This window comes from Dipteris shenzhenensis, chromosome 1, assembly GCF_047967505.1.
Source record: "Dipteris shenzhenensis isolate YYH24624 ecotype China chromosome 1, Dip_SZ_1.0, whole genome shotgun sequence".
Lineage (NCBI taxonomy): Eukaryota > Viridiplantae > Streptophyta > Polypodiopsida > Gleicheniales > Dipteridaceae > Dipteris > Dipteris shenzhenensis.
In genome coordinates this window covers 43,502,673-43,517,420 of record NC_141596.1, presented here as the reverse complement: position 1 = coordinate 43,517,420, position 14,748 = coordinate 43,502,673, and the positions used below count along the sequence as shown (strand labels likewise).

The 14,748-nt window shown below is 43.5% G+C and overlaps 1 protein-coding gene across 2 annotated transcripts in view; it reads right to left on the bottom strand.

Annotated features, from left to right (window-relative positions):
• Positions 1 to 14,748, bottom strand: part of CLASP (CLIP-associated protein) — a 59,958-nt gene that overhangs the window by 26,695 nt on the left and 18,515 nt on the right. For both annotated transcript variants that reach the window (XM_087375328.1, XM_087375336.1), the window contains exons 4-7: positions 11,617 to 11,685; positions 11,267 to 11,444; positions 10,351 to 10,512; positions 3,430 to 3,527 (exon numbers count right to left, since the gene is read on the bottom strand). In XM_087375328.1, the coding sequence (XP_087231454.1) occupies positions 3,430 to 3,527; positions 10,351 to 10,512; positions 11,267 to 11,444; positions 11,617 to 11,685 (507 nt within the window). The remainder of the gene's footprint in view (positions 1 to 3,429; positions 3,528 to 10,350; positions 10,513 to 11,266; positions 11,445 to 11,616; positions 11,686 to 14,748) is intronic.

Below are 14,748 nucleotides of genomic sequence, written 5' to 3'. Positions count from 1 at the left end.
GCAGTTTGGTTACATATTTCAGTCATTCCAATACAAATAAGAACGATGCTTCAGCCAATTTTGTGGCTGAAGAAAGAGCTTTTCTTGTGTGCATTATGACGCCAGACAAGAAATCACATCACTCAATGTGGCATAAACCTCAGATATCGTTTGGTGCTTTGATGGTGGCTAGGCACATTATGTCTCACAGGGAGTTATTTGCAACTCGCTCCACTTGGTAACAAGGTGCCTTCTGCCAACATTGCTTCTTATTTTGTCTAAGGAGTTGGGAACATAATGCTATCATCAGTTGATGGAACTGATTTGTGTCTTTCCAGATATAATTTGTGCGCCAAGAATGCCAAGCCCCAAAGCAACCATGTATAATGAACAGGCTGTGGGCTGGAATGGCTATACAAAAGAGCTGCACGGCGGTAGTATGCAAGTATAGTTGATGAAGCAGATCACACCCAATATCGAGGCGCTACAAGCTGCACACAATACTAAGGCAGTGACACATGGTCACAAGAGACGAAACACACGATGGCGACTCATGGGTCCTCGATACAAGGCGACGATAGATGGGTTGGAAGGTCAAACCAGACAATAGCAACATGAAACGTTTGAACTTTCAACAAAGCCCAAAACCTATCATTTTACTTTTTCACTAACTAACCCATAAATCTTTCCCATTCTAACATATTATACTCGTAAATCAAGAGATAAGAAATGCTGTCTCATTTGCGATGGCCTGTCCTAAGTCTTTGATACCATGTGAACGCTTTATGTCATAACGCCATTAAACATTTAGGTAAAAGTTTGCAAATTTCATATTGGCTCTCCTCACATGCGAAAGAGTGTCCAAGCTCTACAACCAACCTCAAAGCATCCCACATGTGTGATCACCATTAAACTTTGCTATTTGAACTCGCTCCGAACTTGATGCGGTCTACCTATCTAAATCATTTGGAATGGATATCAAGTTTCACCAAAGAATCCAAATCCTCAGATGGCATCAACTTGTAAATCCTGTCATGAAGTTGTACTTCTTTAAGCACTAGGAAACCTCTTTTCTCCCATTCCTCGTCATCATAATCTGTGAGCTCGTCTTCCTCAATCAAAACCTTAAGATCATCATCATCCTATCACATTCTCTAAACTTCTTTAAAACCCTTGAGCCTGCAGTGTCTTCCCTTTCTAAAAGCCTCTCATTTATTTCTCCGTTCTTGCACCAGTTGGAAACATTAGGCAGCTGTCAATGTTAAGTTAGCAATAAGTTTAGGTGCACTTTTTCCCTCATTGAGGCCATTAGGGTTTTTCATATGTATTTTAGAGTTTCATATAGGCTGCCTCTTGTTTTGAAGTTCTTACAACAAACCCTAATCTGGAAAAAACATCTCCTGCTGTCTTGAACAGCTTCAAGCTGTTTGGGAGCTGTTTTTGAGAAGGATACTGCTTTTTTTTAAATACTCTACAGGTTGCAACTTTTCTGCCCAGCTTTGTCTCATTTCTACTTGCATCTCGACTGTCTTTTGCCTTTACACAGCAAGTCAATTCTTCAAAGGTCATATATTTGTGCAATTATTTGTGATGGCTCAAAATCCTGGTGATGTGTTCAGACTCTTCACTCAAGAGAACAAGTTGGATGGCACCAACTATTCTCTTTGGAGCTTTATGATTAAAAATCTCCCGGTTTCAAAAATTCTCTGGGATTTTGTGACACTTATTGATGTTCATCCTATAGCGATAGCTGCTGATACTCGTCTGCAACAAGGAGCACAATGAGCCCTTGATAATTCTCATTCTTTAAAGATAAATTGCAACATAAGACTATGTTTGAGACATCGCAACAAGGGCAAGTTGAGCCTTTGATAATTTTTATTTTTTATAAGATAATTTGCAACATAAGACTATGTTTGAGACATGTAATTCTTAAGTTCATCTCTCCAATTTCTCTCTTTTTTTTTAAAGAGTCCATCTTCTCCAATCCCAATTTTCATTACTCCCAAGGACCCCCAAAAGTTTTTTGTGTTGTCTTTGCAAAATTGTAGAGCCTTGACTCTATTGAAATCACATTCATGTTCAAGGCAACATCAAATGATTAAAAATTAGTGCCTTTCATGGTTAGGTGTATCTTCAATATACATACATGATGAGGTACATAATCAATCAAAAATAAGACAGCTTCCTCAACCATACACTTTAAACCTATCATTGAGACATGGAGTCATTGAGATCAGCTTCTCCAATCTCAACTCTCAAAGCACTCCGAAAGCCTAACCAAAGATTTTATTGCTTCTTTGCAATATCATCGATCCTTGACGTTAATGTCACATGCATGCTCAATGTTTATCAATTGATTTTTCATGATTACTAGTGCATACAAAATATATACAGACATCAGATGTACAATACCAACTATGACAGGATAGCTCTTCAAACTTTAGAATTCCCCTAATGCCCAAATGAGAGACACTAGAGAGAGAGAGAGAGAGATGAAATCAAATCGAATGCTGGTATTAAATTTCACGGGAGACCCGCAAGGATCTATGGGACTGGAAAAAAGACAAGTATAAAATTCTACACATACTCCACTGGACAATAAAAACGATGACATACTGCACTAGAGAGAGAGAGAGAGAGAGAGAGAGAGAGAGAGAGAGAGGGTGGGGGTGCAGACGTGTACTTGATTGTGTGTCTATAGACCACATATGATCTCTACCTAAGGCCACATTGTCACACCACATGGGACTTTATCTTTCCAGCAAGGCAGATCCATACAAATTTCCAGCTGGTGGGTTCAATATTAAACGCTATACCTTGTTAGGCATTGACCGAACCATGACATGCCTTGATCCATTTGTGGATATATGTGACAATACTACGTCACAACCAAAAAGATATAAACGTGTAGAACATCCTTCAAGAATTGACTTTATTCTAGCATCAACCCCAAGCCTAGGGGACTGCATAACTCTTGTGGCCAGTACCAATGAAGCTGCGTACCACCATGCGCCACTCACAAAAACGATACCCGGCCTAGACTATGCTACACGTATAACAATTAGTCACATGTAAGTTCCAAACATGCGCCAAGCCTCTCCCAACAAGATGTCCACCTCCTCTAGTGAAAATGCACGTGATACACCTCTTGGTAATATCATGATGAAATATGAGCATGACTTTTCATCCTTTGTTTCCTCATCATTCACAAGCCATCGGCAGATACTAAAGTATCTATAGAAGATAGAGTATCCCACCCACAAATGCTTCAACAATTCCTAAGTACTTTCACCTTGTTTCTTTCAGAACAAACCACAAAATTTCACCCCTCCAGAAAAAAAGGGAGAAATTTTATTTCCAAAGCACACAGATATCAACCCCCCCCCTCTCAAAAACCCCCAAAAAAAATTTTATTTCTCCAGCAAATCCCTGAAACCATTCACCAACCTGTTTTACAATGCTTGACCTTCTATCTGACAACTGGAGACTCAGTGGATTGACCAAATGCTTGAGAAGCGAAGGAAAACAAGCATACTCAGCGGCCCCTAAAAATAGCACAAGAAGAAGGAATTACTGTTAAGTACAACTCAAAAACCATGCATAATCAGAAAAAGCCAAAAGAATGGCAGAGCAATGTTTGCAAGTACATCAACTATAAGAATTCTCGGCATCGATTTCCAAATTTTGAATCTGACATTTTTTTTTAATCTAAGTACATCTAAAATTCTCAGCATCCAATCACAAAGCCTGAAATCAAAACCTCTATTAGATATATCCATACACAAACAGACAATGCACAAAATTAGTTGGCATTGACTCCACTGAAGGTACGCTGTGTAAAGAAAAAAGTGTGATTTGAAAGAGAGATATTTTTGCAAGCTAGGGCTATCATGTTCTTGTTGAAAATGCTTTGTGTTTCGGGTCACTTACACAAGCTGATCTCTAAATTCTCAAGCCGAGATGTGAAAAATAACACACAGGAAATGCTGAAAAAAGAAGCTTTGTTAAGTCCAGCATTTGAAGTTCATGAAGCATTTATGCACAACTCAACTCCTGGTATCTCGTCATTAATAAGTTCAGAGCCGAATCAAGGACTAGTTAATTGGCCTGAACTTCATGCTGACTCCTTTTCAAGCACTTGCAAGGAATGCCTTCACATAGAAAAGAGAATGCTTTGCGGAAATTCAAATTAAAAACTATCAACTGGAAGCATCAGGATAGTGTGTCATTCATTCGTGTGGAACATCCACACCTAACTGAGCCTGATGGTAAGCACATGCATGGTTTGAAACCACAAACCCAACCCAAAAGGGGAATGAAAAAGTGTTAAAAGAATCTTAAGTCTCTTTTTGCTATTGTGGGAGACAATCTAGTATTTCAAGTGTTTCATTCAAGCTCCTCAGAGAAATCGTACTTCAATTCTCTGACAGTGTTAGAAATATTCATATTTCCTAAGGCAGTGGCCCAACTAATGTAATAAGGGGCTAGGGGTACTTTTTCCCTTTATTAAAGGTTCCTTACCCCTAACCTCAGTTAGAGGTTGAGTTTGTGGGTGAGTTAGTCACCACACTTTTTTTGACCCCAGTTAGCATTCATTCTAGGGTTTTGTCTCTATCTTGCCCTGGTATTTTCAGAAAATACCTCTAAGGTTACGTCCCAAACAGGGTTTGTTTTGCTGCAACCTCTGTAGGAGCTCTTCATCTCTGCCACACGCCTCTGTATGGGCTTCAGTTGCAGCTCAAGGCTTAGCACTCCTGCAGAGTTCTGCTCCGATATGTACTGCAGATAAAGCTCCCTCCATTGCATCACCTTATGCTCTCCTACAGGGTGTAGGTATGCACCTAGATGTGCTGAAAACTTCTAGACGTCTGCCCTGCAAACACTGATGATGTTGACTCCTCAAACTTCCTGTGCTCTTCACCCTGAATTGCACTGCAGGCTGAGTGTCTACTGGAATGATTCTGCCCGCCGAAGTGGGCCCTTTTAATAGACTCTCCAGCCCCCGTCTGTGGCAGACTGTTACAGACTGGCCAACCGTAACGGACAGACCGGCCCACTCTGTCAGGCAAACAAGTCTGCCGCCAGCCAACCAAATCTGTTCAGCTGACTTGGTCTGTTCCATAGCCCACTGATTCTGCCTATAAATCGGCTTGACTTCAAGCCCCTTTTCTGGCCCTCGACCTCTGCTGCTCCTGTGCAGCCTGCTGGCTACCCCTCCCTCCGTACCTGCTCCAGTCCACTTAAGCCTGCCACAGCTCATGTCGAACGGCTTACTGCCAACCAGTGTCTTGCCTGTCTGCTCCAGCCTCCATGTATATGGGAGCTCACAAGTGGGGAGGTGATCCTCGTATTCTAACACCCCTCTCACCAATCCACATTGGGCCCGCACCCACATGTCAATGCAACAGCTCCGTCTGCTCATTTGGAAAAGCTCTCTCTCCATAAGGTCCGGCTTCATCGTGGCCAGTGGGATTCATCCAAGCAGCATATATTGTCACTAGTAACACTAAACTCAAACATGTCATCTTTGTCTTTTGATCCAGGTACTATAAACGGGTCCATCGGATTATCCCCCTCCAAAGCTGAACTCTTTGAATCCTACAAAGCATCGAGTCCACTAAGTCTATTTCAACTTGTCAATGAGCTGACACCATCCATAAAACAACACACAATCTTCCATGGGCATAAACGCCCTCCTTTGGTCCTTTGGATCCCCATTCTCCACAATAACGGTTTCAATTGGTTCACCACCTGGTCCTTCCAGCAAAGTGCAATTGGGTATCCACAGTGAAACATCATGATCACTTGTACAAATCAGTGTTCCGAACTCCTCAAAGCTTGTGTCACCAACTACTATGGAAATCTTGTAGTAGGCATCAAATGCATCCACAATGAGGACTCGCCCTCTGTCTATACGGAAGAGTTTTACCCCCATTCTCCTAGGAAATGAGAACTCCTGCATAAACAAGCATACTGCTAAAATCTTCAATGAAAACTAAAAACATACCCTGAAGATTCGTCCTGTTGCTTGATATTGGAGCAAGCCAGGTACATCCCAAAAGTACCATCTTCATCCTAGCCTCTCTGTATGTCTGTGCCTTTGCTCCCCTCAGTGACTTCAAGCTCCATCCCTAGAGCCACTTCATCTTTGCCAAGGGTACAAGACTAGTCCTCAGATCTCATGGCTGAGCAACACCTTCCTTCCTCCCCTACAAAGTCAAGCTCTATGCTCCACTCCTCAATGTCTCTCATGTACATTGTCACTCCTGGGTCTACAAAATCTATCTCAGAGGTACATGGTGTCGTCACTAAGAACAGCTTTCTCTTACCACCTCGGTTTATGCTTCGTGCTGAGGACTTACTACCGAATGTGCCTCATGCTAAGGGCTTACCAAGAAGTGTGCCTCATGCTGAGGGATTACTGGCGGCTTAGACTGGTTGTCCTTTGCTTGATCGACCTTCTTCTTCTTTTTTCAAAAAGATTACTTCATTAAGTATGAATGAAAGCCACAAGAGCAAGCTCAAATGCGGGAGTGCATCATGTCATGCATGAGAGTCAAAAGAAGCTAACAAAAATCCAAGGTGGAGGCTGAAAATACCACCTCAACCTTGAAGAAGACTCTGAGAAGAACGGAGATCCTCTCCAAACTCTAAAAAAAGTATCTCTCTTGGCTGTAGCTGCTCTGGAGGATCTCTGCATGCTCACCCAGATGGCCATCAGTGTGTGTATAGTATCAGTCCATATACTAGCCATAGACTGGGAAGGATGAACCTGTGAACCCTCCATCGCCTCCGTACATCTGGCCCTCCAAATATGCCAAGCTGCAATGCTAGCCAGAATCTCCCAAGACGTCTCTACCGAGGCATGAGCAGCTCTGAAACGAGTGAAAGAAACATCCTAGAGAGAGCATGACTCCACAAAGTGTCGTCGTATAATGAAGAATGAGTCTGAGTCATGTCCCTCAAAAAACACCTAAGGGCAACCATGCCACTAATCCCCAAGTCATGAAGAAGGGTACTCTATGAAATATCCAAAGAATCCTGGCAACACCCTTCCAAATCGTCCTCGCCTGTCTGCATCTGCATCGACTACCGAGCCCTCAACAAGCTCACTATAAAAAACAAGTATCCATTGCCTCGCATCGATGACCTCTTTGATCAACTTCTACACGCAACACAATTCTCAAAGATTGATCTTCGTTCAGGTTATCATCAAATTCGCATACGAGAAGGCGATGAGTACAAGACAGCTTTTCGAACAAAGTATGGACACTATGAATGTTTGGTCATGCCTTTTGGGTTAAACAATGCCCCGACCACATTCATGACACTAATGAACGACATCTTCAGGCCTTTCCTTGATAAGTTCGTCATTGTTTACCTCGATGACATCCTCGTTTTCAGTAGATCCCTACATGAGCACAAACAACATCTTCACCAAGTTTTTGAAGTTCTCCGCGCAAATTCTCTCTACATCAACATTGAGAAGAGTGAGTTCTTCAAGACCCAACTCGAATATTTGGGACATGTTATTTCAGCTCAAGGCATCTCTGTGGATCCCAAGAAGGTCGAGGTAATCCGAAACTCGCCTACTCCTAAGAATATTCCTGATGTCCGCTCTTTTCTCAGATTGGCAAACTTCTACCATACAAAGGTCTCAGTTTTCCGAAATCGCAGCTCCTATGTCCGAATTATTGAAAGCACATCAGTTTTTCAGTGGCTTCCCGAAACAGAGTATAGTCTCCAACAACTCAAGCAAGCACTCACTACCACACCAGTTATGGCTATTGCTGACCCAAACCTTCCATTTGAGGTCATGACCGACGCTTCCGACATCGCTACAGGAGCAGTCTTGATGCAACAAGGCAGAGTTATTGCTTTTGACAGCCATACATTCCGATATCCAAACCCAATACCCGGTTAATGATAAGGAGTTTCTTGCCGTTGTACATGCTTATCGCTCTTGGAAACATTATCTCATGGAAGCCGACTCGGTGGTCAAGACAGACCATCACTCTCTAAAGTATATCTTTACTCAGCCAAGTCATGAACACTCGACAAGCACGCTGGGTTGAGTTTCTGGCCAACTTTCACATGACCATTGAGTACATTCTAAGACTACGCAATGTAGTTGCAGATGCTCTCAGTAGGTTAACTCTAGCATCAGCTATGGTAATCTCTACATTATCTATGGATGTTCCGAATTCATTCAAAGGGAAGTATTTCAATGATAAAGACTTCGGCACAGCAGTACAAGTTCTTTCAAAAGATCAACCTTCGACTTCCGAACAGAAGATTTTCTCATTCTATTCTTATACGGACGACCTTCTGTATTATCAAGATCGCGTCTGTGTACCACATGACAAGGATGTTCGACCTCTTTTGTTAAAAGAGCATCATGTAGTTCCTTATGCTGCCCATCCAGGCATCAACAAGACTTATCGGTTACTCAGTGCAACATACTACTGGCCTCAGATGAAAAGCGACATCATCAAAATGGTTACATCTTGCTTATCTTGTCAACAAATGAAAGTAAGCCGACGACTTCCAGCAGGACTTCTTCAGCCTCTTCCAGTTCCAACTGAAAGGTGGGAAAGTATTTCCATGGATTTCATTACAACACTACCACGATCCTCCAGAGGTAACACTCAGATTATGGTAATTGTTGATCGATTGTCTAAAATGGCACACTTTGTTGCTTGCAAAAGCAGTGCACAGGCTCTGGACATCGCCAAACTCTTCATACAACACATCTTCCGACACCATGGATTGCCCAAGAATATCATATCCGACAGAGATCCTAAGTTTACCAGTCACTTTTGGATTTCACTCTTCGAATCTTTGGGAACAACTCTACTGTTCAGTTCAGCCTACCACCCAGCATCAGATGGCCAGACTGAAAGAGTCAACCAAGTTCTGGAAGAAATGCTTCGACATTATATTCAGTCACGCCTAGCAGCTTGGGAAGAGTATCTACCACTCCTTGAGTTTGCTTATAATAACTCTTTCCATAGTGCCATCAGCATGACTCCATTCCAAGCAACTTATGGACACACTCCCATCGTACCAACGAATTTTATACTTCAACATCGAGTGGCCCTAGCTGATCAACTGGTTCAAGAAATGCAAGACATTCTACTCCAAGTCAGGGATCATATGCGAAAAGCGCAAGAGCGGTATCAACAGTCTGCCAACAAACATAGACGTCACCTGAAATTTGACACTGGTGACATGGTGCTATTATTTGTAGCCCCACATCGCTATAAGACGGTTAAGTCTGTGTTTCCTAAGTTGCGACCAAGATACTATGGACCTTTCCGAATCATCAAGAAAAATTCACCTTTAAGTTACAAATTGGAATTACCACAATCATGGGGTAAAATCCATCCGACATTTCATATTTCTTGGCTAAAGACGTACATTCCAGGCAATGAAGCAATTCCTCCTGCAGGTGATTATGTTCCAGAAATCGAAGACGATTATGTTCTCCTTATTCCTGAGCGTATTCTGGACCATCGACAACGAGAGACTCGACATCGACTTATCACAGAATTCCTTGTTCTTTAGTGAGATCTGGACGACTCCGACGCTACTTGGCAATCTGATGAAGACTTACAGCAGCACCCTGACATTTTACAGCAGTATTTTCAGATTTTATTGTGATATTTTCTACATCAGTTCATTATCTCCACCAGGGTCTTATTTTGAGTGGGAGGGGATGTCACGATCTGTGACGTATTCCTTTCTCTATATCTAGACTTATGGATGGTTTGATGAATGGACACTTGTGGAAGGGTATGCCCTTTCGACGGGACACTTCCTATGAGGCACAACCCTTCACAAGAGACATTCTATTGAAGAGACATTCCTATTGTAATGTACCCTCTCATCAAGGGTCACACCCTTCACAAGGGGTACACACCTCTTGATGCACACACTTTGGAGTACACACCTTTTCATGTGTGACTCTTCACTCTCTATATAAGAGAGGCCCAATTGTATGGATGACACACTACAGATACACTATAGACACTCAAGCAATACAATTATTCCTTGTTCTCTGCTATTTCAGTCTCCTTTCTGTTCCTTAGCACATTTCTAAATATAGTAAATCTAGGATTTCTTACAGAGAGTACACTAACTTATTCCTTAAAACAAAAGAAACACCAACATAAACACAGGGAAACACGGAGACCATGTGTGGAAAGAAGGAACGGAGGGGGAAGGGGGGCACGTTGGGGGGTTGCTGTTCTTGTTGTTATCAAAGTAAAACACTACCTATGACCACATGATATCCAAAGATACAACAAAAACCTGACTAGTTTTGTACAAACACCCAAAACATTTATCTAGATTTCAGAGACCAACCTCCGAAAACAAGACCTTCTATCCGCTGCATTGCCGCCATCCGCACTGACCAATCTTGTTCAGGAGTAAGCATACTGGAAATTTTATCTAGCTCTTTAGTCAACTCCTTCTCAGAATAAACTCTAATAGGGTCCACTGGCTTTTCTGCAACATCATTCTCACCTTCAAGACAAGGCATAGTAAATATTTAGTTATCTGAACCTGTGTGATGTGACTTTAAAAACTTTTAACCTTCATTAGGAGAAGCTGCCAGCAAAACTCCAAAATCCAAAAGAAAACAAGCCAATGAATGGTTTAAGTTTGCAAAAATCATGGATTCCTAAGACAGTCATCACAAAATCTCTAGACATTGTCTTGCACATCCACACAAACAAGTGTACACCAGTGAGAAGCATGTGTTTGTACCGAAGTACCACACGACAACTACAAACAAAATGGTGGTTACAAATTTTAAGAATCCGCTCAAAAAGCTTCATAATGTAAACTAAAACATGCATAGCATGGAGTACGCAATATGACATCTCAACTTGAAATCACCACCCCATCAAGCAAGTGCGGGAAGATAGATCAGAAGCCAACATGTTCAGTTCTGTCCATCCTCAACATCCAAAACGAACCTGGAAGACTCACTTAAGAGGAAGGCATCCACATAGGAGAGAAGCTCATAAATGCAGCTTTTTGTGAGCCCCCAAACCATTACCCCAAAGTATACATGTGCAAAAAATGCAGCTTTTTGTTTAAGGCGGCTCTAGTATTTAGATTGAAATCATCATCAAGTGGGAATTCAGGCCAACAAGAAGCAGCAAACACTGCAATATACTCGGAAGCACACAAAACTTTGTAGAGCTACCCATTTTTTCTGGTTCTCTAACTTTGATATTCAACTAAATTAAAAGGCATTTCCATGCACACTAACCTCCAGCTGAACTTGTTTCTGTGCCTGTAGGCTTGGCCTTTGGGCTGCTTCGGCGAGCAATTCCTGCTGAGAGATTTGGAGGAGCCTTTACCTCTGCTATCCCAAATTGACTTGCGATACCATCAAATGTAGGAGTTTTTGGCTCAATCTTCTCGAATCTGGCAAGTATCTCTTTCAACTGCAGGTAAACAGAGCAATGAATCAGCAAGCACATGTTAATCACAAAGGCTATTTTAAGGCTTCTTAAATATCTAGAAATATGAAGTACACACTACACATACATAAAACGCCGATGTATGTTCACTTTGCATGAGTATTTTGCAAAAAAAGCCTTCTCGCAAGAGACAAACCTGTGATGTGCGTAAAGAATGCTGCTGCAACTCATCCCGAAGCTGTGAGCCTCCTTGCCGATACATTTCCTAAACAACAATGTTTCTTCATTTAATACCAACTTCTTGTGCAGGAAATCGAAATAACAAAACCTATGTATGTCGAGAGCTCAGCTCTACATGTTCTATTGCTCTTTCCTATTCCAAGAAGCTTATTGAAGCTAGATTGTTGTAGAAGAATTTGACAGCAAAAAGGGGGATCTCCCTCTTTTCGATCTTATCAAGTGGTACAAACCAAACTAAATTTCTAAGATCACCTCCTCTCAATTGCAAAACCTGAAGAAAATTCCTGATCTCCACAATAAAGAAGATTTCAACCTGTTTAATGCATCCAGAATCTCCACCAAATTTGAGGAAACAAAATGTCTCATAAGCCAAAATAAACATGCGTATCCAGGCCATTAGAGTTCTATCCTGCTTTCTCTTACCCCCTCTTCTTGTTGCTTTCATTGGCAAATTATGATAACAGAAAAATAGTCCATTACAGCCGGAGTCAGCTTCCTAAAGCCCAGCTAGTAATACTTCAAAATGATAATAGATCGGCATACGAAACTAGAGATTCCTAATACCACACCCTGCAGAACGTGCACATTGTGCCACAAAAACTGGATCAAGCGCAGAAGATATGCAGAATAGAGTTGGAAGGAGCAGACAGGACAAGACCAAAAACTGTTCAAACATCATGCAGACTAAACTGCATAGCAAACATTTGAATTTTTTTCTAAAAGGGCCCTTCATTGGAGTTAGACAGATTAATACTCGAATTCAAGAGAATACCTTCTCTTTCTTTCTTTCAACTCACATACATTCAAGAAAATACCTCCTCTTCCCTCCCCCCAACCACATGTGATAGGGTATGGGCGACATCTACTTGAGTTGGTTGCAATCCATGATTTGATGATATATAACATGTTAGAAATCAACATCACCTGATGAGAGAGGGCCAGTGTTTGCAGGCGTGCCCACCCAATGAATGAGGGTAGTGTAGAGAGTGAGGGCTTGTGTTGTGGGTGTGCCCGGCCCCCCCGTGAGGATAGTCTAGGGTATGCTGGTCCCTACGTGTGTGCTGTAGGGCTGCAGCCTGATCAGTGTTGAGGGGCAGGAGGGCTCTCCCTTAGGGCTGTCGGCTATGGAAGCGCCAGGGGGTCGCCCTGCACAGCCCCCTGCGGGGCTGCTACCAGGCCCTTTTATAGGGCAGAGGTGGGTCGGCCCACCCCCCTTTGAGTCAGCCTGCTGGTCTGTAGGATCGGCCACCTTGCAGGCTGGCCGGCCAGTCTGCCCTACCCGACTAGGGAGGCCTGGGGGGCTATGTATAGGCCCCCCCTCAGCCCTCTTTACTGCATCTTGTGGAGCAGCAGAACAGTCCATTCCAGGGCCTGGCAGAGGAGCAGAGCCAGCCCAATCTTGCACCTGTGGAGCAGGGCAGTGGAGCAGTTCATCCACTCCCTTGTGCTCCCTTCCTTTGTTGTTGAACTGTGTGTTCCGATCTCTTGAGCAGCCCGTTGTTTCCGAGGTGGCTTTCCCCAGTTGTAGTGGGATTTTCTCCAGAGATCACTTGCAGTTCTCCTGTGCCTTTCTCTCCTTCTCAGTGTGTGTATGTGTGAGGCATGCTATCTCTCTCTCTCTCTCTTCCATTCATTTCCGCTGCACTTCTCACATGGTATCAAAGCCATGGTTGGCTTGAGACCCGAGGAGCGAAGGGAGTGTTAAGCGAGGTGTCTTTGAGAAGGAACGTGTGTGAGGTGTGGACTGTTCGGGTGACCAGTGAAGGATGATTTTGAAGGGTGCTTTCAGATCAGAAAAGAGGTGTTTCCAAGGGACGGAAAGTGAGGTGTGAAGGTACATTGGGCTGTCAGCCCCTTCATCCTCATCTTCAACCTTCTCCTTTCTTCAACCCTCAGTTCCTTCCATCCCATCCACCTTCTCTTTCAGTTCATCGTCCTCTTCACTCCGACATGGCGAGTTTGTCCGAGATGGCAGAAAACAAGACTAGAATTCTAGTGTTGCCCATGTTCCCGATTGACCAGCAGTTGGATGGGCTCAATTACGGAGTTTGGCGGGTGATGATGGAATCTGTGTTACAGTCATACGACATGGCAGATTTCGTCTTGATAGGTGTTGCTCGACTTGATCCCCTGGCAGAGAACCTTGGCATCCTCGCTCGGAAGGAGGCAGAGACTCTATCCCAGCTGTGAGACCGTGTTAATGCCAGGGTAAGATCATATCTTTCTTAAATGTACTCCTCAGGTGATTAATCACATGAAGCACATGATAGTGGCCAAAAGTATATGGGAGCATTTGGCGTCCATGTATAACCGAACCTCTCCCATGAAGAGGGTTTCATTGGAGGTCCAAATGAGTTTGTTGGATCCCAAGAAGTCTTCATCGATGCGGGTACACATCAACAAGTTACAGGAACTTCAGTAGGAGATCCTTCAGGCAAGGAAGTAAATTTCATCATAGGACATGGCCATAACTCTTCTGTCCCAGTTATCCTCTCAATACGGGGCCTTCTATTCATCCATGATCACCAGTGGTAGGGTGAATGAGTTGACCTCGGAGGAATTGATCCCCATGGTGCTTGACCAAGAGGAGCTCTTCGTCGATCATACCTACGACAGTCAGCCTGAGGCTTTGACAGCTGATCAAAAAGGTAGAAGCAGTTGACACCTAAGGAACAAGAAGCTCTCCAAGCATCCGTATGTGTAACCGACGTGGCCAGAAAGGTCATTATTGGCATCACCCCAAAGGAACGCACAGGGGTCCACTAACTAGGTGGCCAATAGTGAGTGAGGGTAATGTAGAGAGTGAGGGCCTGTGCTGTGGGTGTGCCCGCCCCCCGTGAGGATAGTTTAGGGTATGCTCGTCCCTACATGTGTGCTGTAAGGCTGCAGCTTGAGGGGCAGGAGGAGAGGCTCTCCCTTAGGGCTGTTGGCTAGAGGTGCCTAGGAGGTAGGGATGTCGGTTATGGAGGCGCCTAAGGGGTCGGCCCTGAGCAGCCCCCTGCAGGGCTGCTACCGGGCAGAGGTGGGTCAGCCCACCCCCCTTTGAGTCGGCATGCTGGTCTGTAGGGTTGGCCACCTTGCAGGCTGG